The sequence below is a fragment of the Molothrus ater genome, chromosome 3 (assembly GCF_012460135.2).
Source record: "Molothrus ater isolate BHLD 08-10-18 breed brown headed cowbird chromosome 3, BPBGC_Mater_1.1, whole genome shotgun sequence".
NCBI lineage: Eukaryota > Metazoa > Chordata > Aves > Passeriformes > Icteridae > Molothrus > Molothrus ater.
The window spans coordinates 107,885,201-107,913,080 of NC_050480.2; the positions used below are offsets into that span (position 1 = coordinate 107,885,201).

General features: G+C 45.4%; 3 protein-coding genes across 7 annotated transcripts; 1 reads left to right on the forward strand and 2 right to left on the reverse strand.

Annotated features, from left to right (window-relative positions):
* Nucleotides 1-25: 25 nt before the first annotated feature.
* ANKRD66 (ankyrin repeat domain 66) lies at nucleotides 26-10,453 on the reverse strand. 3 transcript variants are annotated; one of them, XM_036379521.2, is made up of 4 exons: nucleotides 10,241-10,453; nucleotides 8,687-8,840; nucleotides 7,128-7,356; nucleotides 26-2,666 (listed from the first exon to the last, which is right to left on the reverse strand). In XM_036379521.2, the coding sequence occupies exons 1-4, from the start codon at nucleotides 10,283-10,285 to the stop codon at nucleotides 2,486-2,488; spliced, it is 609 nt and encodes a 202-aa protein (XP_036235414.1). In that variant the 5' UTR covers nucleotides 10,286-10,453; the 3' UTR covers nucleotides 26-2,485. The 3 variants fall into 3 exon arrangements, with proteins under 3 accessions (XP_036235414.1, XP_036235416.1, XP_036235415.1); XM_036379523.2 differs by having other exon boundaries at nucleotides 8,687-8,919; nucleotides 10,241-10,450; XM_036379522.2 differs by lacking the exon at nucleotides 10,241-10,453 and adding an exon at nucleotides 9,015-9,122 and having other exon boundaries at nucleotides 8,687-8,919.
* On the forward strand, nucleotides 10,355-26,961 carry PLA2G7 (phospholipase A2 group VII). 3 transcript variants are annotated; one of them, XM_036379515.2, is made up of 11 exons: nucleotides 10,355-10,715; nucleotides 17,256-17,383; nucleotides 19,440-19,590; nucleotides 20,199-20,292; nucleotides 20,927-20,995; nucleotides 21,470-21,617; nucleotides 23,025-23,138; nucleotides 23,413-23,504; nucleotides 23,927-24,100; nucleotides 25,100-25,248; nucleotides 25,594-26,961. In XM_036379515.2, exons 1-11 carry the CDS (start codon nucleotides 10,370-10,372, stop codon nucleotides 25,695-25,697), a joined length of 1,569 nt encoding a protein of 522 aa, XP_036235408.1. In that variant the 5' UTR covers nucleotides 10,355-10,369; the 3' UTR covers nucleotides 25,698-26,961. The 3 variants fall into 3 exon arrangements, with proteins under 3 accessions (XP_036235408.1, XP_036235407.1, XP_036235410.1); XM_036379514.2 differs by lacking the exon at nucleotides 10,355-10,715 and adding an exon at nucleotides 16,620-17,084; XM_036379517.2 differs by lacking the exon at nucleotides 10,355-10,715 and adding an exon at nucleotides 16,623-16,757.
* IMP3 (IMP U3 small nucleolar ribonucleoprotein 3) lies at nucleotides 14,899-16,533 on the reverse strand. The gene has a single exon (XM_036379524.2). The coding sequence runs from the start codon at nucleotides 16,490-16,492 to the stop codon at nucleotides 15,935-15,937; it is 558 nt and encodes a 185-aa protein (XP_036235417.1). The 5' UTR covers nucleotides 16,493-16,533; the 3' UTR covers nucleotides 14,899-15,934.
* Nucleotides 26,962-27,880: the final 919 nt, after the last annotated feature.

The window sequence follows — 27,880 nt, forward strand, 5'->3', positions numbered from 1 at the left end:
AAAATCTGGAGCCCATGCAAAATGGTAATATTACATTATAGAAAACAAGTAGTTTAATCTCTAGTGCAACTTTCCAAGCATTGTATGTGATACAAATGTTCTCATCACTGATATTAAGAATATATAATTCAAATACTATGAACTAAATTAATGTGACTTACACAATATATTTTCAATTATAATTTCATGTAGATAATTATTTGAGTTTAATTATTGTCAGTAACAAAGTTTATTTAGACCTGGTACAGGGGCTGGCTGTAAAAGGGTAGTAAAAATACTGCAAACTGGCCACCAAATGCTCTGGCATTTTCTGAATGAAACAACTGAAATCAACTGCAGGGTTTCTCTCTATTTTGGAACACCTTTCCTTCTGCTGTGGCCCTTCTGTGTGATATATTATGGGCTGTATCAGTGCCTGGCAGTGGCTGATAGCTCAGTGTGAACACGCTGAGCCCTGTCACTCACCAGAGGTGGTCACTGAGCCACAAAGAGCAAGGCAGGAACGGCCCTGGGGAGCTCAGGGGGTGCAGAGCCCCCTTCCCACTCCAGCCCTACGTGTCCTCTGTGCCTCACTGCCTGCAAGGACAGGATTGCCTGCTCTGTGGGACTGCTCTCCTGGCCTGCTCTGACCTGGAGATGAGATTGGCTTTTCCCAGTGCACTCCGGCTCAGTGAAACACCCAAGTTTTGTTCTGGATCAGGGAAACAGCACGAAAAGGGAGTGGAGGAGACAACTTACTGGAACTGACTGCACTTTCATTTTCCTTCTCCCTGTGCTGCTGTGGGGGAGGAGGTGGAAGAGCTGGGGATGAAGGAGGGAAGTTGAGCTTCAGATGAAAGGGTGGTACAGGCAGCGGGTTCTAGTTTGTGTTTATTTCTCATCATCCTACTGTACTTTTAGTGGGTAAATAAATTCATTTTCTGCACATCAAGTCTGTTTCATCTGTGACAGTAAGTGGTTAGTGATTTCACTCTATTTTTCTCATCCATCAGCTTTCCATCCTATTTTCCACCCCATTTATGGGTGACAGTGAAGGAACAGCTGAGTGGGCATCTGGCTGCTCCCTGAGGGCAACCCATCACAGCAGGTGAAACATGCAGAATGGAGCAGAACCTGAACTGGTCACTTTTACCACCAGCTCAGGTCCAGAGGCAGATTGTAAGCATCTCTTCTGGACACATCTCCCCTGCGAAAGACCTTGAAAGGACAAAAAAAGCCACACATCCCTCCTTCCCCTGCTGCTGCTCATGCACTTCATCCTTTAACATGACAATCCCAACCACTTTCACAGTAAAACCCTGGAAGATCCATCTCATGCCCTACATCCATTGCAACATCCATCCCTCACAACCTCACATGCCACAAGACTCAGGCAGGCAAAACCCAGCACCTTGCACATGTTACCACACAAAACACCACAGCCCCAGTGAACCATGCTGGGGTCCTTCCTTCCATCCCCATGAAACCCCTGAGGATGTGACAGCCAGCACAGAATCCCTGTCCTGTGCACCAGCCCCACTCAGCTGGCACTGCAGGGGACAGGGTGTCCATCAGCACAGCCACCATGCACAGCCCATGGGGACAGATGCAGGATGTGCCCAGCCTGGAGAAGCTGACACATGAGAGGTGCCAGAAATCAATGGGAATGGCTGCCCAGTGCTGGCCCAGGATGGAAAACTGCTCTGTGTCACATTCCAAGTCTTTATGACTGCGAAGAGAAAGTGTTAAAAATGCTTTTGCCATGGAAAGCTTTGATGAGCAGAAGCAGAACTCAGTACCACTTGCACACCATTCCTATTTCTAGAAATATGAAAATGGCTGAAAACAATGCTAAAAAAAAAGCAGTGCTCCAGTACCCTTGGTAGTCACAGCTGTCTGAAAGCAGCAAGGGAGGAGCACATTTTCCCTTTTGCTGGGCCAGGAATGGAAGATTCAGGCTGTTGGACCCATGTGTCAAGTGAAAGCTCAGCATTAACATCTCAGCTTCATCCAGAAGAGGCAAGTACATCCCAATTCCAAGAAATGAGACAGGCATCACCAGAGGCTGCAAGTCCATGTAGAACCTCCTGGTTGACTCAATGACAGAAGCAAAGATGCAAAGGCCACAGACATCAGCAGAGCAAGCAGAACCACATTCCAAGATGCTTTTGTGAATCAGGTAGGATCAAGACTATTTTTTTCCCTGGCAATATGTGTAAATTCCATTGCAGTAACTCTAAACATTGCAGTGATTTACAGTATTGGTACATTTAAACATATCCTTCAATTGTTTTTATTTTTGAGATCAGGTACATAGAAACACACAGAGAGGCTGAAGCACTCCTAGCTCTTAAGGAGATTGTTTAGAGCGTATCTCTAAGGATGCACTCTTGTAGCCTTCTGCTTCTTCCATTCACCCAAATATCACACTAAAGATCCACCTGAGGTCTGCCAGTGCCTTTGCTCTGCATTGCAAGGATCAGAGGCACCAAACAGGCAGGGCACACTACTGCTTCCCATTTTTTCCCCCATGTTTCTTTAGAATAGAGGCCGTACACTTCTCCCAAAAACATGGTGGATTTTTCTTAAGCTCTTCTTTCTTGAGTTCCCAGTCTTCATCTCTCTGGTCTAAGGGTATTTTTCTCAGTGCAGCTTTCCTGCGGTAGTTCCTGCTCTCCACCTCTGCTCTGGGAGAGAAACCAAGAGTGAGCACAGCACACACATCTCTGTTCACAGGTGCCCATCTGCAGTGTCAGGGGTTGTGTCTCGGTCTGGTCAAAACCCTGATGCCATCAACACTTGAGAAACACCACAGTGTGTCCAGCATGGTGCAGCCCCAACCTCCACTCACAGGGAGCCCCTGGGCCCCAGCACTGCCTGCATCCAGACATGGACGTTCCAAGTGTAAGTCTTGCCCAAGAGGAGACAAACCCTTTCCTCCTCCTGCAGGGCTCTGATTTTGTAGGCACTCAGGATTCAGGAATCTCTGTCAGAAACACCATCCAATATCAGGAAAAATCCTTTTTTTCTGTAATAGAACATTTCTGTCACATGAGCGCAATGCTGTTCTAGCTGCCAGCACAGAGCAAAGTCAGCAGCTCCATATTGATGCATCTCATCACGTGGGCTTTCTATGTCCTCCATATTGATGCATCTCATCACGTGGGCTTTCTATGTCATAGAATCACAGAATGGTTTCAGTTGGAAGGGACATTATCTCATTCTATACCTTCTGCCATGGACAGGGACACCTTCCCCCAGACCAGGCTGCTCAAAGCCCCACCCAGCTTGGCCTTGAACACTTCCAGGGATGGGGCAGCTACAGCTTCTCTGGGCAACCTGTGCCAGGGCCTCACCACCCTCACAGGGAAGAATTTATTCCTAATATATCTAATCCTACCTACCCAGGCCATTCCCCCTTGTCCATGCCCTTGTCCAAAATCCCTCTCTTGTAGGCTCTCTTCAGGTACTGAAAGGTGCTCTAAGATCTCCACAGAGCTTATGTTTGGCAGTGGTGGTTGATGCCCCATGACAGCTGGTGTTTAAGAGGCATTTGGAAAATGCCCTTCATAAGATGCTTTGAATTCTGGTCAGTCCTGAAGTGGTCAGGCCATGGGATTAGCAGTAGGTCCCTTCCAACTGAACTACCCTATTGTCTTTTATTAAGTATCTGCTCCCAAGGGCAAGAAATATTTTTCTATAATCTTTTAAATATTAACATTTATTTATTTATTTATTTATTTATTTATTTATTTATTTATTTATTTATTTATTTATTTATACATGAGTATATGTATGCCCTGCTCTCAGACAGCAGGACCCTTTGGTGCAATTTCAACAGCTGGCCCTTTGCAGAGAGGCTGGCAGCAGACACAGGCTGAGGGGTCTCTCTCCCCTTCTTGGCAGGTCTCATAGCATCAAGAGTAAAACCCTTTTCACACAAACCAAATCTAATGCAAAATACACATTTGCTATTCAGAAGCAGCTGTTTTGAAAGCAGCTGTTTCCTAACTTTTGCATGTTCATGCAAACCTCAGTGAGTGGTACTGATACTCAGCAGCGGAATATTCCTAATATTTGCATGTTAATAATATTTCCATGTTGATACATGTAATATTTCCATGTGGGTGCAGTCTCAGCATAATTCAGTGGCCCAGCTCAGGTAGTTCACGCAGCTGGCAACACCTGGGGACCAACAAACAGCATGCAAGGGTCACGTGGTGCTAGAGGGGGCTGAATTTGGATTAATGAAGGATTTGGATGCTCATAGGCCTATGTAGATATGCACATCAGCCCTACAGTTGGTGCAGACCCTCAGATGGTTTTAAAAATTGCTTTTTCTCTCTTTTTGCATGACAGGCAAATATCCAAATCTGATGGGGATGGTATGTAACAAAATGTTCCTACTATGTGTATCCCACACACACCACTGTGTGGAGAGCAGAGATGCTCTGTGCTGCACAGCATTTTGTGCAAGCACACACTTAATTCTCTGTCTCAGGTGTACACAGTGCTGCCCTGTATCCTTTGGCACTGCCTGACCCTGGACATCACCTCTGGGAGCTTCTGCACATCTGAAGGAGCAGATGGTAATTGAAATTACACTACAAGTGACAACTGTTCCTCCTAGTTTACTCCAAGTTAGCTGATGTGACACCAGTGTGTGAGGGTGAAAGCATCCACTGTGGTCATAAATGATAGTGGCTGGTTTTAAAAAGTATTCCTGAGCTTCAGTGATAAACTCTTGGCTGCCCACAGGCTGGGTTATGGCCATGAGGTGATTGTACAGGCTCTGTGTGTGTTCTAGACTGGGCATTTGAAGCATCTTCCTAGTCATTAGATCTGCCAGCCACGCTGAGCCATGCAGCTGTGGGGTGAGTCAGGCCAGCATGTGGTTCTGAAAGACAAGTTTTCCACCTTAAATCGTGAGTTTTCCACCTTAAATCTGAGTCATTCACCTCAGAAAGCCCTTCAGCAGCTGACCTGAGTCACCATGGGCTGTTGCTAAGGTGTCTCAGACCACGATGTCAATCTGGCAATCAACCTGTCAATCATTCTCCCAGGCACCTCCGCCTGCCACAGGCATTGCCCTTTGGCATCGCCCTTTGGCATCATCCAGGCAATTCCCCTACCCCTTGCTCCCATGGCTCTGGAGCACATCCAGGGCACAGCAAATGCTACAGACTTGGCAGGAATTACTGGTGAGATTAGTGCAAAACAGACAGCATTGAATAGGCAAGTAATTGCTATAAATTTTTCATGCAAGGGGCAGAAGTCTGCAGACTTTCACCCTCTGGGTTAGATAATATTTACCTGTTCTGGTATAGAAACTAAGTATGCCAAGAGCTGAGAAGAATATAAAGAGAATCTCCACTGGAAGACAATGCCCCATTCTCAAAGGTCTGGCAGATCTGAGCTTTACTACCTAGACACTGGCTAGGTAGTAAAAAAATCTAATCTAAGCTTCATTATCAGCTGCTGGCTGCCTAAATGCCTTTAAACTGAGGGTCTGAGAGTAAGAAGAGCTGATACATCTGTGTGGAAGGAAAGTTGTGAATAGTGGGAGATTACAGCATGTCAGTTCCAAAACCAATAAGACTTTAGCCCTAAGATGGTCTGGATGCCCCATTCTGGCAGCGTTCAGCTCCATCACACTGGAAAGGGCTTTGAGCAATCTGGTCTAGTGGAAAGGGTCCCTGTCCATGGTAAGGAGTTGGAATGAGATGAGCTTTAAGGTCCCTTCCAACCATTCTATGATTCTGTGTTGAGTGGGCAGGTAAAATGCAAAGCTATTAGCAGCTTCCAACAGCCAGAGCTTGGAAACCAGAGCTTGTGTCTCCACTACAAAGTTTTCTGGGCTCTGTACAGGGGAATTTTGCACAGTTTGGTTGTCTTTTCTTATGGAAGGACTCTGATGTGTCAAGATAAAAGGTGGGCACTGGGCATTTCAGCAGGAACCAAGCTGAAGAAGTACAACAGAAGGACAGCAGTACCTACAGAAAAGTTTATATGGATTAATGAAAAGTGGCATTTGTCAAGCACTGGCCTCCTCAGATATTTGCCTGTCACCATGCCTGATTTCAAACTTGGCAGCTTGTGTGCTGCACTGACAAGCTGAGACTTTCGAGTTGGATAAATGCCTATTTAAAAAAAAAACAAACAAACAGGATATATATGATTCCAAAGGCAGTCTTGAGAATGTGGAAGAGGTGCCAGTGAAGGATGATGATGGGACTGTAATGTCACAGAAAAACCCAGGGAGAAAACACTTTTGGGAGCTCTCAGCACTCCAGGGTCTGGCACGTGTATCTTTCATGGGCAATGTGTTGAAGTAAAGTAGTGTTGGGACTGTGGCTTGCACTGAACAAGTTGGTTGGCCTCTGGTGATCTGTCCCACTCCTTTAGAGAGATGAAGGATGGGACACAGCTCAAACCTCTGCAGTAAAGCATCCTGATCCAGGAAAACACCTTTGCAAGGATGAAAATACTTGTGAGCCAAGCCAACAGCTGAAAAACAGGAATGGTAATTGGGAACCATTAAAAAACATATTTATTATGGCACGTGCTGCCACAGTGCTAACTGCAAGCAATTAAGACAACAAAGATTTTCCCAAAATTTGGAAGTACTATATGACCATCCTATTAACTGGTCTAATTTACAGTGATTATGTAAAAAAATAGGGTGTTTTTTTTTTCTTTACTATAAGAAAGCCAAATTATATACATATAAATATATATACACACTCAGACACACACACAGAGCTGCCGAGGGCTGTTCCTAAACAACTCAACCCGTGTATTTGCTATTCACCACTGTAAGGGGTTAACACTTGTCAGTTGTGCTTTCATTTCTGTTGCTTAATAATGGCTCTGCAACATCCTTACAAAAACAATGATGTCATGAAGTGGTAACGATTTTGAAAACATACCAAGGGAAACCGCAGGAGGCAGGGGAATAAAAGAATGTCTTCTCACGGCTTCCCCGTGACAGGCCCGTGTTTGCTCATCCACTACAGCTTGTGTGTCACGGCTTTAGCAGGCTTTGGGTGGGAAGATAAGTAACACACTTTGTGTATTCTGTGGTCCTCTGTGGAGCAGCGAAGTTAATTTTCAGTGCAGCCGCAGCGAGACCTGCCACCACTACTCACTTTTCCAAGAATTTGGAGCACTCCCGGTGTCCGTAGATCTCCGCGAGCCTCCGGGGAGTGTCTCCGAAGAGGTCGGCGGCATCCATAGCAGCGTGCAGGGAGTGAAGGGCGCGGAGCACCCGCAGCTTCCCCGCCTCGGCAGCGAAGTGAGCCGCGGTCCAGCCCACATCGCTCCGCAGGCAGTGCCGGGCACCGTGATCCACCAGGAGCCTGACCAGGTCTGACCGCCCTGGCGACGCGCAGCAAAACCAGGAGAGCAGATGCTTTACAATTTATATCTTCAGGATGCACAAGGCGGTCACACACAGCTGGTCATAATTCCCTCAGACACAGATTTCACCCACCTGACTCATATCATATTTATATATCAGGGATACTGAATAGAAAATGCTATTATTTTCTATTTTCTCCCAAACTCGACTGTTTCCAGAAGAATTTACAACAAAAACACCAACCAAATCAAAAAACTTTTTAATTTCTGAACAGCACATCTCAAGTAGTCATTGACCAATTAGCTATTTCATTGTTTCATTTTGGTTTTTAGTTCAATTGCAAAATAAAATTTAAACATTGAGAATGGGAAAACCTGTGAACAGCTTTACTAAAACAGAGTTTTTTTGGATAGCAAGTCGAGAAACTTCTACTTTTTCATTCATTTTCACATTTTTCTAACCAATGGAATTGCTTAAAGAAGCAAAAAAAGTTATTTCTACACCATTTCACACTGCCTTGACTGAGCTAGACTATTCCAAATTACATCTAGGCTCTGTCAGCTTCTCACCATCATTTTTGTTAAGAAGATCAGTCCCCTTTGCTAATGTTCAAATGCCTGATAATCCATCAGGACAAAACAAAAACATGGTCTTAAGTGTAAAACGGAAATCACACACTTGATTTCTGAGCAAAGACAGATATGATGACATGAGATCCCAACAAATACTGTAGCACAGAGAAGTAGAGGTCCAGTTTCCCATTTTACACTGTGTGCAATTATACATTATTTATTGTTGCATCATCTATTTTTGCGCTGCAAAGGGATATTTGAGTTTATCAGACACTTCTGAAGGTGAAGGACCAAATGGGAGCTGCAAGCAGCTCTGGTCCTGCATTGTTCATTCAATCATGTGGGATATAAAGAGCAATGTAAAAACACAGTTATTATTTTGTTCTGTTTGGTTTGATAAATACCTGGTGTAAATACAGTGGGTTTGACCTCCTGCTCTTTCCCACGGGTGTACATGAGAAATAAACTCAGGGAGTCATGTCTTAGAAAAGTAAGGGGGGAAAAGCAGCCATTCCCAATGTGTACATCATGTAAATTGCAAATTGTTGTGTGATGGAAGAAAAAAAGCTAAAAATCACTTCAACAGCAGTCTCATAAACTATTTTGTAGGCAAAGTTCCCATTTAAATGCATATTTAACTTTTTTTTGCACATTAGGGACAAAATTACCAAACACAAGCTGAGATTTTGCCAGCCTAGATACAATCACAGGTGATCAGCATCACCTTTTATGATGTCCATTTACAGAGGTAGTGGAGAGCTGGGGGTGCCCTTACCTTTGGCAGCAGCCCAGTGCAGGGGGGTCCTGTCATGCCAGTCGACGTCCTTCTGGTTTGGGTCACAGCGCCCTGCCTTCAAAATCTTTTTCACCAGGTCATAGTCACCCACAGCCACAGCTTCATGGAGCTCTGTCATGCTGCAAGAAGGCACCTGGTAACAGAGGAATGGTCATTCAATGGTGTTCACTGATGAGCAGCTCTCTCAGCAGCTTCAATAGGTCAAGCAGCACCTGGATTAAAAATGAGACAGGCACCGGTGAGAGACCAAGATTTGTCCAAAAAAGGGTAAAAGGAATGACAGGGGAAAAAAAAAAAATCTTCAAACCAGTGATCACAGACTGATGGTGGCTTTTGGTCTGTAGACACAGAAATCTACAGCAAAGTGCAGTCCTTTATATAAAGGACTTGTAGCTAAAGCCACATTGAACATTTGCCACAGGTTTGTTGTGCTCACTAACCATGGGAACTGGCTCCTCCCTTGCCAGTGCTGCAGATCTCTTACTGGTAGCATTTTATTGCAGAGAAAATCAGCAACATCTATGCAAGCATCCTTCTGATGTTGTGAAAATGATAAAAAGGGATAATAATAATTAAGCATATAAAAAGAGATGATAGGGCAAGGATGAATGGTCTTAAACTAAGATTCATAGCCTGTTTTACACCTAGGTGGTTGGACTGTGTAGATAAGATCCAAAAGAAAGACCCATATTTGTCTTCTACTGAGTTTGACTCCTCCACATCTGGGAAATCTGAATATATTAAAAAGAAAATTAAATTTTGGAGCCCCTAGTGGGCCAAAGAAGTATCATGGGATCTCTGTTACTCTAACCACCTGTGTACTGCTTCCTCCTCCTCATTGTCTCTCACTAACATTGAAGAACCTGTTCCTTTAGATTAAAAAAAAATCTTCTGACTTGTTCTTTCAACAGCATCAAATCTATCCTGAAAATGTCAAACTTTAATGCATCCAGCCCATCACTGAAGTGAAGTCTGGACAAGAGTACAGGAAAAAAAAATCTTGGACCTTTTCATACAACTTTCTTATTCTTTTCCAGCTTTTGCTCATACCCATACACATAGGGAAGGGAAGCTGCTGATCCCAAGGCAGGAGCTCAGCAGCTCTCCAAGGAGACAGTCCAGAGGGGCAATTTAATAAGCAATTTAAGCCAAGCCAAATTCTACCTCCCCTCCTCCCCTGCTGCCTCCCTTTGCCTGCCTTGCAGCTCATAAGGGCATTTCGCAGCTGTCGATCTCTCACAAAATTAATCTTTTATTACTGGTGCTAAATTAATCTTTTATTACTTCAGGTGAATTCCCTGAATTCAGCATTACTGAGGGGGCAAATGCCGGGACTATGCAAAGCGGGGTGAGTACAGATCTGCCCCACAGGTAGGAACCTGTGCTAAATTCCCCTGCAGCCACCCCAGATGTCACACCCAAAAGTGGGATCTGCCTCCCTAGACTGCGGCTATCCCCTTTATAAGGACAGAGGAAAAGATTTGTATTTTTACAGCACAACCTTGAGCCAAAGCGCCGTCCCCCACTGCTCACCCGGCCACAGGCATTGCAGCTCCTCCACGGGGTGTTGCAACCCATCCGGGGGAATTTTCTCTTGGGGTTTCTGCTGCTTGACCCAGCCCCAGCCGGGAGATCCAGAGCTCACGCACAAGGAGCCCACACATGACCCTGTCCCTGCCGTACCGGGGCACGGCCCAGCACCTCGGCAGCCGCGGGCTCCGCCGGGACGCGCGGGCTGTGCTTAGCATGGCTCCATGCCAGAACTTTGTTTTCCAGGCCCAGGGAGGATTTCTCTCAGAAAGATTGTCTCAGCTGGAAACTAAGGCAAAGTTTGGTCCCTCCCCTTCGGGGAGAGCCCGGCAGTCGCTGTGCCTGCCACAGAGGCGGCGTCCTGAGGGAGCAGCCGCTGCTCGCCCGGCTCCGGAGGGCCGTGGGTGGCCAGAGGGGACATCCTGCTCCTCGGGACGGCGGGACGGGAGCAGGGGGCGGCCGGGACCCCGCACAACAGGTACGTGAAGCCCTGCAAAGAGCAAAAAAAGGATCTGGGGGGAGCACGGGAGGAGCAATAGTGACGTGAGGGGAATTTTAAGGAGTTAATTTCTGCGCAGCGCCTCACGCAGCTTCACTGCTCGCACTCCCTGTCCCCAGCCCTCGAGGGATCGCGCTCCTCTGCTTCCTTTCTTCCTTCCAGCCCCTTATCCGGCCCCAAATCCCTGTGCGTCCCTGCGGAAGGGTGGGAGTCACTCCGGGTAACGGGGTGACAGGGGTGACGGGGGACGTGTCGCTTCGCCTATCCGTGTGTGGACAGCATTCAGGGAAATATAACCCACCTCAAACACTGCTGTGCCCAGCATGGTGATGGGAGGATGCAGCAGTCCCAGGCTGCAGCAGGGGAAACTCCGACTAGATGGAAGAGGAAAATATAATTCACAGCGAGAGTGATTAAAGTGTGCTTCGGGTGTCCAGCACTGAGACATGCAGATCTGAGGCAGCCCCATGTGTGCCCTGCTTTGAGCAGGGGTTTGGATTTGGTGACTTCCAGCATTCCTTCCCCACTAAATTCTTCGGGGAAGCTGAGGGGGCCAAGGTGTAGGAGGTTTGAGTGCTCTTCCAGCACGGCATTCACCGTCTCCAAACTCAGCATCCCCATACGTGCACGGGACCCTGTGCCTCAGCTGCTCTTGGAGCTGGTGTGGAGAGAAGGTGGTTTTAGGACGTGGTTTCCCTGGTGTGTTTCAAGTCCAAGCTCAGGTACAAGGGACAAGTCGAGGACTGCCATGTCAGCCACACGGACCCGCCGGGACAGCCTGCCTGCACTTTACCCTGTGACACAGCCATCCCAGCCTGGTGGCTCCTCTGGGTAGGGATTGGGGGTGGTGGTGCTGCCTGGGCTTGCACTCACCAACCCCGCTGACGTGGTCACAGCAGCCCAGAAACTGTGGTGATTTACTGCTGGGGACATGTGGGATCAAACTGTGGTGACACCCTGCTGGGGACACATGGGATCCCCTAACAGCAGCTCCAGGAGGAATGGGACATGCTCAGATCTCCATCTCTCATTAATTGGTGGCCTCCCCTTTCTCTGCCTGCTGGGAGCAAAATACTTTTCTGTCTTCAAAATCAGCTGATATGAGGGAGGAAGAGACTGCTGTGCTTGCAGAGAAGTGAGAGGAGGGAGTTCCCAGCAAGCACATTTCCCATTACAAAGTCCTGCAGCAGGCCTAAAACAGCAAGTGGGTCAGAAAAGATGCTTCACTGCCCAAAATGGTGTATTTAAAAGCAGGGACAAGAGCTGGAGCTCTCATGTAAATGTTGACATAACTCTTAAGAAAATAATCCCCCAGATTCAGTGAATATTGAAATGTTTTGGCTTCTGGGATAGGGACTAAGGTGATCCCATGCTCTGGTGATGAGAAATGGCAATTTCCAGGGTCAGGTCTGCCAGGGGATGTATTTAAAACCTTATTCAGAGCTCAAAAAGGGGACAGTGATGCTTCCATCTGCTATGGGGTTTCTTACTGGGAGTGCTGCAGACATGAGCATGGGGAAGTGCCCTTCAGCAAGGCTGGGAGGCCCTGGCCTAGCCCAGGATATAGGACCATCACCCAAAAACTTGGGAATTGCCCAGTTCCACCTTTATTTCTCAGTCTCTATTTCCCATCTTGAGAAGGGGGATGTACCATCCTTCCTCAGCCCCAAGGCTCATGGTGATGTGCTGTCAGTGATTGACTGAGGTCAGCACTAAGCCACACCAAAATGTCGGATGGAAGCAGCCTTTAAAACATGCAGCATTCTTGTTTACTGGGAAAATAACGTAGCTTAGATCAATGAAAAGCCACACATTTGCATTTCAGTGACAGCCTCAGCTTTTTACACACTGCAGCACAAAAGGCGTCAGTGTGAAGGACTCCTTCCTTCAGCTCCCCCACATTCCTCAGCCTCAGCTTCTCTGCTTTGGCAGCCTTCAAATAAAGTGAAAGCCAAGGTCAGGAGAAAAAAAAAAAGAGAAAATATAAAAGGAAAAAAATAAAAGAGAAAAAATAAAAGAGAAAAAAAAAAAAACAGAGGAAAAAATAACTCCCTCAAACCTAAAACCAAAGGCCCTGGTAAAACCTCCTTTCCTGCTGCCCACTATCCAAGTGAGAGCTCCTGCCTGGAAACCACTCGCTGTTTGCCAATGGCTTTTGCACTTCCCAGACCCCCCTGCAGTCCCGTTCTCCCTTTCTGGAGAAGCTGGTACCCCTGCACCCCCCAGGTCCTGGGACAGGCACATATGGAGGTGGCAGTGGCCAAGTTTTGTCAGGCATGGAGTGAGTTTGCCCCATCCTCTGTCCTGCAGCAACAACTTCCCACAAGACACATGGAGATGTTGGGGTACCTGAGGAACATCAAGCCCACTTCAGAAGGTACAGGGAAGAAGCACAGTGACACCCAGGACCCCATCCTGTTACTCTCACATGGAAAGTTCTCCTGCTGCAAGTCCCTGGAGCACTGGAGGGGAGAGTTTGAAGGACCTGGTCCAAAAAAGGGCAATGTTGGATCATATCCTCCTGCCAGTTTACACAAGACCATGGAAGCTGTGCCAATTTTACTGACATTGGATCAGCCTTGGAATTTAACAAAAGCCTCCATGTTTATCCAAGTGTTGGGAAAGGCTGTAGGAGCTGCTTCCTGTGCCCTTTCAATCCCCGGCTCCAGAACTGCTGCGGGAACCACCCAGCAGTGGCCACAGCATGTCAGCTCTGGAAAACAAACCCAAACACAGGAACTAAAGGCAAAACCACCGTGGAACACAAGGAAGCCATTATTTCCCTGGTTGTCATCATCAGCAGGAATGTGGCTGTGCTGCTGGAACTTCCATTTTATCTGTTTTATCTATTTTATTGTACTTGAAGCGGACCCAGCTCTGGTCGGGATGCGTGAGGATACCAGCCGCTAAAAAATGAGGAGCAGGACACTCATCTCAGGTCTCAGCTACTGTACAACCAGCACAGTTAAGAAATTCCAGACTTAAAGCACACAGACATATAAACACACAGCCTGATTTCTTAGAGAACATAAGAATTTGATTTCCAGTACCATAGGAGGAGAGCAGGGGTGATGGATGCTGTTATCCCACATATTTCTAAGGAAATCAATTCCCACGGTTTAACAGTCTACAGGGTTATTTCTCTTCTGTTACAGATGCTGAATGATAAAAAGTAGGTTTCATACAAAAGGAATGGGCTGATGATATAAACTGCAGAGGCTGACAGGCTGGAGGTTTGATATCTCCTTTTCTACAGTTCCTCCAAGGGCTGGACACATGGGGCAGAACAGGAGTTCAGCATCTCAGTAGTAAAATCCCCTGCATAGTAACTGTGCTATTACTTAAATTCCCCCAAAAGAGTAAAGCACAGCAGAAACACTGCTTTAACCTGCACCTGAATAAGGCACCTTCTAAATTTCCCAAGAAATGATGGCACTGTTCTAGAGGAAAGGGAAGCTGTGAAGGTGTTTAAAAGTCAGGCGTCAGGTGTGAAACTTTTTTTCAGGTTGTATTTCTTACCATAAGCAAGATGCACACTCTAAGAAAAAGGTTAAGATGTTGTTGAGGTTATGGTTACTGAAATAAATTAAAAGTACAAACAGCAGTAGCAGGCAAATGGTTTATCCACCTGTTTAGTGTCCTTTTCTTAGTATCTATTATTGCTTTAATAATTTTTATGCTTAATACAGCTGGCTTATGAGATTGGAAAGAAATGTAAACATTCTGTTTGCCTTATAAAAACTTGGCATAATATTTGGTGGCATATTGTAGTCATGCAATACAAAACGTACCTCAGCTGAATACTTTTTCTGTTCAAAAAAGCCACACTAAGGCATCCACATCCAGAGCTTTGACAGTAGCTGCACTCCTCCGGCTCTTTGGATTTAGGATGGACAGTCACAGCTCTGCTCCTAAACCTACTGCCAAATCCTTTCATAGCCCCGGGTAAGGGAAAGAGAGCATTCCTAGGATAAACATGTTACAACTCAGTAATAGCCTTCTAGCTATTAAAATAAAACCAGACTTACATAAGTTACATAAAAACTTAAATAAAAAAAGTTTAGAAAGGTGGCAAACAGGGCTTACTGGACCATTTACAAATCAGAATAAACTCAGAGAAACTATATCATAAAGCAGTCCACACACTTCTTCACCAACTAAGAAAAAAAATCCAACAGTTTTATTTTTGTTTTTCTGCTTTTTTTATCAAAAAGGAACAAAGTTCCCAACAGCCCCTGGCTAATGTACTAAATGCAGAAGTTCCCCCAAATCTGCAGTTATGGTTACACCAGCTTTTGCTCCAACACTTCCCCAGTTAGATCCTGGTCCATAAATGATGCATAATGGTAATCTGGAACCCCACACAGCAAAGACACAACTCATAGCATCAAACATCCCTTCACAACTTCACATGACAATAAAAGTTTTTTGTTTGTTTTGTTTTTAATTCTGTTTTTGGCTAAAACTTTTAACAGTTCCAGAAACATGGTATTTGGCCTTCTTGTTTACTGCTGAGCCCCAGAAATCCCCTCCTTGTTCCTTGATATCAAAAGAAAACCCTTCCAGAAGTAACTCTGATTCCTGTGCATTCACCAGCTGAAGGAGGAACCAGGACAACCTCTTGGAAAAAGAGCAGTGAAGCAGCTAAACTCAGTCTTAAAACAGCCGCTCAGCTTGGCTTAAAACCCCTTCCAGCAGCTGCTATTAAGCTGCCAAGCACTTAAGTCTGACCTAAATCCTCTCCTGCGACTGGGCAGAGACTTTTCCAATCACTTTTGCTTTATGGGATGTAAGGATGATGGAGATGCACTTTTAAGGATGAGGGAGCTGGGCACGATGATGGAGCTGAGATGTGTCCTGGGGTGATGCTGGTATCCCCATCTGTCTCTTGAGCCCAGAAATAAGTTCTGCACCTTTAGATCTGAGAGTGAAGCGGAGGAGAAGAAAAATCTGCTCTAAACCAGGACAGCATGCCAGGGATGATGATGGAGCTGGACCACTGGATGTATTCTTGAAGCAGTGGATGTGTAAAGGTTGTTCCTCTGCGTGGATGAATGGAACCATCAGGTGTGAAAGGGAGCCAGGAGCAGGTCAGTACGACACTGGAAGCGCACAGTTTCCTTCTGGCTCCCTTTGCAGGTGTGTGAATATCCCGTGGTGGTGCTATCGGTGAGCGTGTCCTGTGAGGCAGGGCAGCCCTAGGCGGCCAGGTCGAAGTCGTCACGCTCCTGATTGTAGTCGAGCACCTTCTGCCGCAGGCGCGACGCGTCCACCCAGGTGATGAAGTCCTCGACAGCGCGGGGCACGAGGAGCGCGGGGTCTGTCACCACCTCGGGCCCCACGCGGACGTGCCCCTGCTCCACGAAGGTGACGGCGTGGCGCAGGTTCTGCGCCATGCGCAGCTTCACCAGCAGGCACGGCAGGCGCCGGCGGCAGAAGGCGGCGGCCGAGAGGCTCTCGCAGACGGCCAGCGACTGCCGGCTGTTCACCAGCCCCAGCCCGTACAGCTTCTCCAGCAGCGCGGCCGCGCAGCGGGCGCGGAAGGCGGCGCTGGCCGGGCCCAGGTCGCGGAGGCGCCGCGCCAGGGCGCGCACGGCGCGGGCCAGCGCCTTGTACTGCACGTAGTCCTCCCGCCGGCCCACCCGGTACCGCCGCAGCGCCCGCACCTCCGCCAAGTTCCCGCCCGACACCTCCCAGTTCACCAGGTCCAGCCGCCGCAGCAGCTTCTGCTCGTGGTACTTCAGTTTCCGCACCATCTTCGCGGGACCGGGATCCGCCGCGCCTCAGAGGGACTTTTCCGGGGCGGAGCGGCCGCCGGCCCCGCGGCTTTTCCGGGGAGGAGCAGCCGTGACATCGCACTGGGAGCCCCGCCCCGGGCGGCGGGGGTACCGGGAGAAGGATGGCTCCGTGTCTCCTTCCCCAAGGAGAAGGCGGCAGATAGAGCCCAGCCCGGGATGCGGCTGCTTTCCCCCGCGCTCTGCGCATCGCCGAGGCCAGCCCGGCGCGGAGGGGTCAGCCCAGGTACGGCCACACCGCCCTGTCACCCGCTCCGGCACGGACAGCCCGACCTTGTCTCGCCAGGGGCCGAGCTTGGGATTCGTCATTCCTTCTGGAAGAATGGCAGCGGCGTTGTGTTTCTCTGTGACATCCCACTCCCCCTGATGCACAGGCCGGTTTTTCTCGAGGAGCGGCAGAATCCTTCCTCTGTGCGGTTCGTAGCACCGCAGATCTCCCGAGTGCCGCCGCGGGCTCGCCATCCAAAGGTTTCATCCCACTTTTCTGTAAGTGCACGGCGCTGTCTGCTCCTTGGGATTCAGGATACAACAAGGAAAATCCCCAGTAGAACAGGTCAGGTTGACAATTCGGGATTTCTTTGTTTCTCACAAGCAGATTTCTGTATTTGCTCAATCTTGGTTTTCCTAATTCTGGATTTTCAGCGTGCTGGATTTGTTTCAGTGTGGGTGGTCTTGTCACAGAGGCCATGATGGTATCTTGATTTGCTTTTGTTTTTTCCCCCAGATTCGTCGGTGAAGTCACCAGTAGAAATGTGGAGCACTAACAGCACTGAGAAGTTTTACAGGATCCCTGAAGGAAAGGGACCACACTCAGTTGGATGTACAGACCTGATGACAGAAAATGCAGTTGAGGTAAAGCTCTCGACTGTTTGGATTTAAGCCACAATGTTAGTGAAATAACCGGCTGCAGTTTTAAAGCAGAAGGTCTTGCCTGTGTGCTCCATGCTGACACTCACAGCTGAGCTTTCTATCCTCTCCATCCTGGTGTAGGATGTGTGCTGGGCATTTACCAGATGGATGTAACCTGCAAGCCTTTCCCATGGCCAATTCCTCCCTCTTCTAATGTCCTTGCCTTTCTGACTCTCCTACAAAAGATACTGCAAAGAAACTGTGTCATTCTGAGACCCACGGGGTTCTTCCCACCCACCCCACTGCTGCCTCCTGTGCTGGGCTCCTGAGGAGACTCCACGCACAGTCTCTGTGGCTGTTCTCATCACAAAGATCTCAACAGGATTTGGCAGGGTTTGGAGATGAGCCTATGTAGTGTTTCAGCTGCAGGGTAAGAGACGAGATGTCTATTGAGATTTTATCTCTCTGAAGATGAACAGGATGTCAATTTTGCAAGAGGTAAGCACAGTGAGAAGCCACAATAGTAAGACAGGGGCATTAACCAGACAAGTAATGAGCTTCATTGTGAGTTTTCTTCATTGTGAGTTTCATTTCAAATCCTCTTGCCTTTGAGAGAATACACCTGCATTTACACTGTGGTTTTACTCCACAGAGTAGCCAGATGGAGTGAAACTTGAGATCAGTTTGTAATGGTTCATATGTTTTCCTTTACTGAACTTACGCCATATCAGCACAGAGAAGTTATGAGTTTCTCTTTGCAGTCACCGCATGTGAGGTTTTTTACATAAGTATTATGAACAACTGCAGTTCTCTCAGGCATAAATAATGAACCTCTTCCCCTTTCTGGTAATCAGTTAGTCATTGGGGAGGTTCACTGGGACTGTTCTGAGATCAAGTTGATATCACTACCAATGTGGAGGAAAGTTCTTCCACAATGGTCTCTGTGTCAAAGGTTGATTTAAGTTTGATAAGTGAATAGAAACAAGCTTCATTAAACAAACTTTTGATAAACGGATAAATTAGTGTTCAAGAAATCAGGCTTTATTTCAAAGCTCATGTTTATTTTGGCCATGATTGTAACTTGCAAAACCAAAAGTACAGCTGGAGCAAGACAGTGAATTTTAATGGAGTATTGCAAATTTCCTTGCAAACCAGGAATTAAGAATGCAAACTGCACACAGTTCATCTGCTGGGAAGTCTGCTTTGTAGCATTGGTACATTGCTGCTGTCTGTGAAGGAAAAAGACTGACAAGGGGATATGGAAGGTCCTCGTGAGTGTGGAAAGCTTGGGTGCTTTCCTGGGATACCTGGAGTGCAGACAGTAAGAGATTTGAACTGGTGGTGAGAAACAGAGGCAGATGAAACACAGGCCAACAAAGTTGTGTTTAGAAGGATGGACTACAAGACACTTGTGAACATCTTGATGAGGAAGAAGAGCAATTTATTGTTCTTCCTTGCTGTGCAGCTGTCCAAGGGCTTTGCTGACAACCTCTGCTCAGTTTAGGCAGGAACACTACAGCCACGTTAGAGAGCTTTATTTTCTCCAGACTGAATGGCTCAGCTCTCTCAGCCTGTCATGCTTGGAGAGGTGCTCCAGCTCTCAGGTCATCTTCAGTCACCCCTTAAACTTCAGTCAGCCCTATGAAACTTACCAAAGCACATCATCAAACCATTCCCAGTGAAGAAGACGGAAGAAAAGATCCAGCAAGATGCTGGATTGAGCAAATAGGTACTGCGTGTTTGTAATAATTAACTTAATTAAATGAAGCATTTCTAATAAGCCTTAAGCTAACCTAGAGAAGGTGATGTGTATCTCCACCTGTGATGATGTCTATCTTATGTTACTTTAAATTCATTGTAGGCACAGGAAAATTGTGACATAGGATTGGGATCAAAGCCTGTATATGATAATAATTTTCTCATGAGATTCTCATCATTCTCTTGAACTGCATTCTTGCAACCAAAACCTTTTCTATAAATGTTTTAGTCTTCCATTTCCTCTTCCATATAGAAATAAATACCAATATTCCTTTTTTTTAAAAATTTTTCCTAATCCTAGGGAAGCTTTTTGCGCCTGTATTATCCAGCATATGATGCCACAGATATCGAAGAGGCACGATGGATTCCGGACAAAGAATACTATCAGGGACTCTCTGACTTCCTTAATATGTACCGAGTTGTAGGAGAAAGGCTCTTCCATTACTATGTTGGTAAGACTCCTTCTGGTTTTATTCCTTTATTCTTGTCACTGCCTCCGTGCTCCATGAGTAGGGTGTTACTGCTGCAGGGCTGAAAAAGAGTTTTTAGTTAAAAAGTGTGGTTTTGTGGGATGGGTTTGTGTAGTGAGAGTGCTAAATGTGACCCCAACTCTCAGCAGTCCCTGACTGCTGTAGATAGAAGTGTGAAGTGTCTGGGCAGTTTGCTCTAGGTCAGCTGCACTTGTGTGTTGCAATTTAAATCCCACAAGGAAATGTGCAAATATACAAAAGTCAGAGAGATCCTAAGGTCTGAATATCAGCAAGACCTAGATGCCTGACTATGAAGATTTCAGAGATATGTAGACCTTGTGCCAGGCTGTGGATGGGAGAAGACAAGTATCTTCTGCCAAGTAGAACGTATTTTCAGAATCAGATCCATTTTTGCTTTCTATTTTAAAGATGAGTCTTGGCACCTTATCTTTAGGTGATTGCTCTGATATTAGTGATCACTACATTCTTGGGATCTTTTCCACAGGAACAAATGCTTTCTCTCATTCCAGTAATAATGATGTACACTTCCATTTTTATTTATAATGATGTACACTTCCACTTTTATTTAGGTTCAGTGACCTGTCCTGCAAAGTCAAATGCTGCTTTTAAGCCAGGAGAAAAATACCCACTTCTTGTTTTTTCCCATGGACTTGGAGCTTTTCGGTAATTTTGCAGTTTGTTGATAAACTGGTTTTGTTGTCTGTGGAGACAGCAGTCTCCAAGGGTGGTTCTGAACAGATTTCAGTAGGGAGGTGAGATCCTTGTGGAGCTGAAACAGATTTGAAGAACAGGCTGCCATATGTCATTATGCCCCCACTGAAACAACAGCAGGGCTGGTGTATGGTTGGTCACAGAATAATAGAACAGCCTGGGCTGGAAGGGGCCTTTAAAGATCATCACTGCTGTGGGCAGGGACAGCTTCCCCTAGACCAGGTTGCTCAGAGCTCCATTTGTGTTTTACCTTTGTTATGAGGGAGGGGAAGATATTTACCAGCCCATAAGGATGTTGTGAAAATTAGCTGCTTAATTTTTGGACAGCTCTTTGAAGATGCAAAGTGCTGTATGTGCTACTTATTAAAAATCAGTGGCATCTTCCTTTCTGAACAGACAGTAAAGCAGTACCAAGGTTTTGTGAACAGGCTGTGGTGCCTGGCATACGAAATCTTGCTTTGCTGGGTAGCAAATTCAAAGAGAAGAAATATTGAGTGGAGACTAGTGTATACCTAGTGTGGTCAGCATTTAAAGAGCAATGGAACTAAAAGAATGACATCTCACCAGAGTGTGGTTTTTATTGCAGGACAATCTATTCTGCTATTTGCATAGAGATGGCTTCTCAGGGCTTTATAGTGGCTGCTGTGGAGCACAGGTGAGTGTGCTGGGCATTTTGGAGTTCTGATGGAAAGCAACTTTCTCACATTGAACAGAATGTTATTTATTCTAAAGAAGAATTTCTGGATTTTTTTAAAAAAGAAAAACTAACATGTCTTTTTCAGCCCTGCCCACACTGCCCATAGCTCAACTCTTCTCCAAACAAAGGGACTTTTGTTTAGATGAGCCTGAGAATGAAAAGTCTTGGGGTAGATATCATTTGTCATTTTTCAGATATGCTATTTGTTTCACTCTTTTTGTTAGAATATAAAGTAGGTGAAGAATATAGAGGAGGTGGGAGTTTTGCTGGGGTTATTGTATTATTTAGAAAGTCTGTGTACACTTGGGTTGCAATTGCAACAGCACTGGTTGATAGCTGAATCTCTTCAGATGAGTGAAACTGGAAACTTTTGTTGACTTCATCTCAAACCAAATGGAATGCACACCCAGAAATAACCTCTTGGTATTACAGAGATGAATCTGCTTCAGCCACATATTATTGTAAAAGAAGGTCCGTTTCTGAGTCTCAGGAAGAGTCTCCGCCTAACATGGAGAAGGAGTGGATCTACTACAGGAAACTGAAAACTGGCGAGGAGGAGCGTTGCTTGCGGCATAAGCAGGTGCCTGGGCTGGCTCTGTGCTCTGGGAAGTGTGGCAGGAGGGCTGTGTTTGGGGCTAGCAGAGTCTCCCTTTGGCCAGGGGAGCAGTCTTCTGCCATGGCTTGGGGAGATACAGAAATTGATTGAGTCCTGCACCCCTGAAGGTGGAACAGCCAACAATAGCTTTCTTCAGAGCACAAGCTGCTCCCTCAACAAAGCTTTTTCCTGAAGTTGCACTCTTGAGCTGAGTCATCTGTTTCTCTTCTGGTTCCACTCAACTTTCTGTTTTTTCTCTGTCTCTTACACTTTTGCTGCCCAGCCCAGCCTAAGAGTGACACAGAGTTGAGCTCAAGTGTTTGTGTGGCCTTAGGCTTGCATTAGCTTTCGTTTACTGTTCCATGGAATGATGAATCATGGCTGCTCTGAGTGGGATGTTTGTTTTATAGTCCTTACCACACTTGAAGGTGTTTTTAACAATGTAAACAGCGCAGACTTCCAATTTATTATAAGCAGTATCCAAGCTGGATGTAATGTGGCCATTCTGACAAGCTCTTCCAAGCATACACTTGACCTTTAAAATATGGGAGTGGTTTTTCCAGCTAATGAAAACTTAGCCAGGGAGGTGCTTCTCTTTATCTCCCTGGGCCATACAGACAATAGTACAAGAGTCATTTCCTGGATGAGTACAATGTCCTACCCATGAGTGTGAATGTGTAATGTCTGAGCTTGGAAATAGCCTTCAAAAGCTGTTGTCTGCAAATTTCACAAGTAGAGAAGTCAGGAGATTGGGATTGATTTGAAATTCAGTGATACACAGACATCTTGTTGGCTGCCTACACACTGTGGTTCCTAAGATCACAACTATTCCTTGGTTCTTCTTGAAGCTTTTCTTTTACTGACATAACAGTTGAAAACTGTTCACATGGAACAATGAAAATCTTTTTTTGCAACAGCTTCACTACAGTTTTCAAGGATGAGTATATATAAAACATGGGATGGGCTTCACTTTTTCTTAGTATGGTTTATCCAATGTAAAGACAGTTTAAAGGCTATTGTGTGATGGGGCAGTGATAGAATGATATTTGCTTATCCAGCCTGAGAAGCATCAATGAGTCAGCCTTCCTTGGAGTTTTGCAACTTAAGCCTTTGTACATCCCAACAACTCCTTTTCTTAGGCAGTGACAGGACAGAGTTGATGGCCTTTGGTGCATGTTACAGGGATGAATGCCTCTGTGTGTAGAGGATCTACACGAGAGCTTCAGCTCTTTACACCACCAGAAACTAATTTTGTTGTTTGTCAGATGGCTCCATTCTGCAGTTTAGAATAGTGGGGGAAAACTATCAGAGTAAGTCTTGTGCTCAACTCGAGCCTGGCAGTTGTCTGATGATTTCTTTCACTGCTCTACCCCACCCTCTCTTTCTCCCTAGGTGCAGCAAAGAGCACAGGAGTGTATCAAAGCTCTCAATCTCATTCTTAAAATCAATTCAGGAGAGGAAGTAACGAATGTATTACATTCAGACTTTGACTGGAACAGCCTAAAGGTGAGTGGAAAGTGCCACCTGCATTTTGTTAAACACCTAATAATGCTTCTGATTTCCCCCTTCCATTTCTAAACTGGTTCATGTAAAGTATTCTGAAGATCACTGTGTAATCTCTGAAAATATTCTCAGGTCATCCAAAGCTGGATAGAGAGTAACAGAGCTGAAATTATGCTCTTCCTACTTCAGTTGGGTCTAATGCCTAAAAAAATTATTCCCTTTAAAAACATACGTTTGGGAAAGAAAGTCTCTTACAGCACCTGGATTTTTTTGACAGGATTCTGTTGATACTAGCAGAATAGCTGTGATGGGACACTCTTTTGGTGGTGCTACAGTTATTGAAAGTCTCAGCAAAGAAATAAGATTTAGGTAAGTATGCAAAACGAGGCCAGAGACATTTGGCACTTGAGAGGTCTGGAGCAGGGCACTTTACCTAGGATCCCCTAACTACTGATTGACTTCTGAAGAACAGTGTTGTTTGGCACGTCTTGCTTTCTCCAGCAATGCTTTTTCCAAGTGTGGGGCTATGGTGGAACATAACAGCTGCATCTTATTATATCATGATGCTGTGGGACCCTGCAGTCCAGCTGCACCTGGCAGTGGAGACCAACATATGGAAAGAATGGACTAATTCTCTTCCCCCAGAGTAGAGATAATTATGAAACAAAGTGATTCATTTACCTGTTCAGTATCAGAAAGACTTTCTCTTTCCCATGTCTCTTGCAACTCAAAACATGTTCAGAACTTCCAAACTTTCTGCTTCTGTGCCAATATCCAGATGTTTTTGGCAGGTGTGGCATTGCCCTCGATGTGTGGATGCTTCCTGTAGGTGACGACATTTACCAAAACAGCGTCCAGCAGCCGCTGCTTTTTATCAACTCTGAAAAATTCCAGTGGGCTGAGAACATTTTAAAGATTAAGAAGCTCATCTCCAATGACACAAACAAGAAGATGATCACTATCAAGTAAGTGCTCAGGAGCCGTCATTTCCATCAGTGGTTGAAGCTTGTGTTGGAGCTGTGCAGTTACAGGTAGCTGCAGACAGACAGACAGACAGACAGTCTCTAGAGCACAAGCCTGAGGAGGAAGAGGAGCTGTGGGAGCTGGGGATGTTTAGCCTGGAGCAAAGGAGGCTCACGGGGACCTCCTCACTCTACAACTCCATGACAGGGGGGTGGAACCAGGTGGGGGGTCAGGCTCTTCTCACAGGGAACAAGAAGAAATGTCCTCAAGTCATACCAGGGGCAGTTCAGATTGGATATTAGGAAATATTTCTTCATTTAAACTGTTGTTAGGCATTGGACAAGGCTCTTCAGGGAAGTTGGGGAGTCACCATCCCTGAAGGTGTTAAAGAGACATGTAGATGTGGCATTGAGGGACATGGTTTAGAGCTGGAATGGCAGTGCTGGGTTAATGGTTGGATTTAATAATCTTAAGGGTCTTTTCCAGCCTAAATGATACTATGACTGTCTGTCCTCATGGCCCAGGTTTTCACTATATGTTTAAATGAGCCATACATCCCCTACAGCAGGGAGAAAAACCTCTCAAAGCAGCCAGGAACCCCAAATTTAAGACACTCCAAGGTGTGCATTCCTGCCCTGGGGCACAAGCTTTGTGCTGAGCCTTGAGCCTGCATTTGAACACTTGAAAGCATTCTGGGAGCAGTTCTGCAGCCAGAGGAGGGATGGCTCTATCCTGCACCACTGAGCAGGGAGACAACTTGATTTTGATGCTTTGCCAAACCAACTCTTTATTGCTGTTGTTACAGTGACTTAGAGCGAGCATGTACAAACCTTCCTCCCTTCTGTGGTTAGTGCAGAATTTCCTGCTAATCTTGTTTGTGAGATTAACCTGTTTTATCTTCTCTTAAAGACAGCACAAGACATTTGACTGAAGTCTTGCATCTTTTAATCAGGCAATTTAATGTAGTCTTACAGGCCTGTTGATCATTTTTCTCTTTGCAGGGGGTCAGTACATCAGAGCTTTCCTGATTTCACCTTTGTGAGTGGAGGAATCATTGCAAGATTTTTCAAATTAAAAGGAGAAATAGATCCAAATGAAGCTATTGATATCAGCAATCATGCTTCATTAGCCTTCCTACAGAAACATCTGAGTAAGTATCTGTTTAAAGCAAAGTAGGAAGTTGACTAATATTTCATTCCTGTGAAGCTTTTTATATAACTATTCTGTTTAAAACAAGATCAAAATAAGTGTGTCAGTGGAAAAAATAAGTCAGAGTTCTTCTAGAGGTTTGTCAGTTATTTTTGTGATCTTGGCAACTCAGAGGAAAATCACTGACATTTTGTTCTGGTACAAAAAATCTGGAGTATCATTTTTTCCTCCTTAAAACATTTTTCCTTCCCTACTTTGCTAAATTGATTTCATTTTTTAGTGTAGTTTTACAAAAAGCTGGTTACTTAACTCATGGCCACTTGGTTTTCTTTCCCCGCTCCTATAGGTCTTAAGAAGGATTTTGATCAGTGGGATTCACTTGTGGATGGCATAGGACCCAATGTTATTCCTGGAACCAATATTGACACATCTCCAGCTGAACCTGAGTAAGGAATACAAAGGAGTATTGTATGCCATGGACATCAGGACACTAATATTGGTCAGACATTGCTGAGACATGTGGTGGTATTAAACACCAACAAAGCTTTTGGGGTGTGGGGGAAAAAAAAAGGCAAGGCACTAAGTTACATAATCATAAAAACAGAGGTTTCTGTTCAAATGAGTTAGTGGGATGCTCTGAAATACTGTAATAGGGTAACTTCTGCTTTGTAAGCAGCTTGGGGAAATCACTTGGTATAATTTAAATGCTCTTTCTGGTTTTGACTAGAATCAAGTTTGCAGAAAGACAGATTGAGCTCCAAGGAATTCAGGTTTGTTTACCAAGCTTTATGTCAGTTTGCATCCAGCAAGCCTTTCCTGCAGGGTAGGGGGAAAGAAACAAAACAAAAAAGAACCCCAACCCACCACTTTCCTGTTTAGATTCTAAGTATTTCAGCTGTGCTCTGATAACAGTTGGGAGTTAGAGATGCCTGTGGAGGGTGGTCTTCAAGACTGTGTCTTGTTAAAATAAGTCACAGTAAAAGATACAGGAAGGATTTCAGCTGACAGCAGAGGAAGTCCAGACACAAGACTCCTCACAGGAGCTTAATCCACTTAAACCTAAGTATGTGTTTAGTGCCATACGTAGAGGATGATGTTTATATCTCAAAAGCTTTTCCCTGGGGCACACTAGTAGCAACTGTAATTGCCTGTGGGCAAAGCTCCAGCAGCTCCTCCCTTGTCTGTGTTTCCACTATCACTCAGTTGGACTGCAGGGGAAATACAGATGTGGCCCCTCTACAGCTCCCTGTATGTGCTCCTTGTTAGCACTTCTTCAGCTCCCGAGGTCTGGCCAGGTAGTAAACACTCCCCAGACACTCTGCTTTCGCCAGGTACTCACAGTGGTCTCTAGGGGACTCAGTTGGCTCCCACTGACAGATACAGACAGCAGTGGTAGTACCTGGACAAAGATTGTCAGCAGCCACCTGGGTAGTCTTCTTTTAGGCTCTCCTTTTTGGATCAGAACTGCCTGAAGCTGCCCCATGGAAGGGTGTCTTCTAAATTCTGTTAATTTCAAAATCAGCTTACAAACAAAACCACTGAAGCAAACAAATTAAGAAATTAACAGTGTAATTAAGTATTTTACATAATCTGTGATCTTAAAATGAGATTGTAATAACACCTAAGACGTGTCTTTCAGAATTTAATTAAATTCTCCCCAGCCTAGTGCTGTGTATTGTTTCTATTAAGCAAATAAACATGTTTGTCTTACTGAGTCAGCACTAACACTTGAGATCTATTATGAGATTCACTATCAGCCACCTTGGGTTTCCAAGTCCTTGTTTCAGCATGAAAAATCTACAGCTGCTGAAGAGGAGGGAAGCAGCTATGCTACACAGGAGCATGGAACACCACTATAAAATAGCACCCCCTTTTCAACACCTGAGGAGGGGAGTAAAAGGTGAGATCTCCTCAAAACAGCAGCAGGTCCTTAAAACAGCTCAGCATGTTGCACACATGTGGCAGCAAAACCATTCCATTGGGTCTTCTTCATATTTATAGGAAAAGCTTCATCTTTCATTAGTACAGCTGCAGCAAGTTCAATTAATTAAGTACAATTAATGTTTCAAAACATTCACCATAGCTCACAGTGCTCTAGAGAGCTGGTAAGGGTCAAAACACAACCAGTGACTGCAGAACAGCCCTCACACAGCATTTGAACGTCTGCACAGGAACAGACACAAGTCATTAAAACACAGAAACAAACCAATACATGCCAGCAAAGCTTTATTCCAGCTTCTTCCACTGCTTTGGAACAGCAGCAAATGCAAGACTTCAACCCAAAACAACTATGTTCCCCTATGGAGAGAAAAAAAAAACCTCCCCACCCCTACCCCTCAAAAATACCCTCAACTTTTTTTTTTTTTTTTTTGAGAAAAAAACACTTAACAATGCAACTTTTCCAAAAGCAAACATCAGAAAGCAGTGCTGTACAACACAATAGCATATACAGAAACTCACAAGAAACTTCTGTTGAAGAACCACCCACCAAAAATTCCATACAAGTCAGTGCACCCCCAGTCAAAAAAAAAAAACAGTCGAGGCAATTTCTTATTTAGGAAATTACAGCTATAAGAAACAAGCTAACAATAACAGTTTAGCAACAACAGCTCTAAGAAAACAAGCTGAAAATA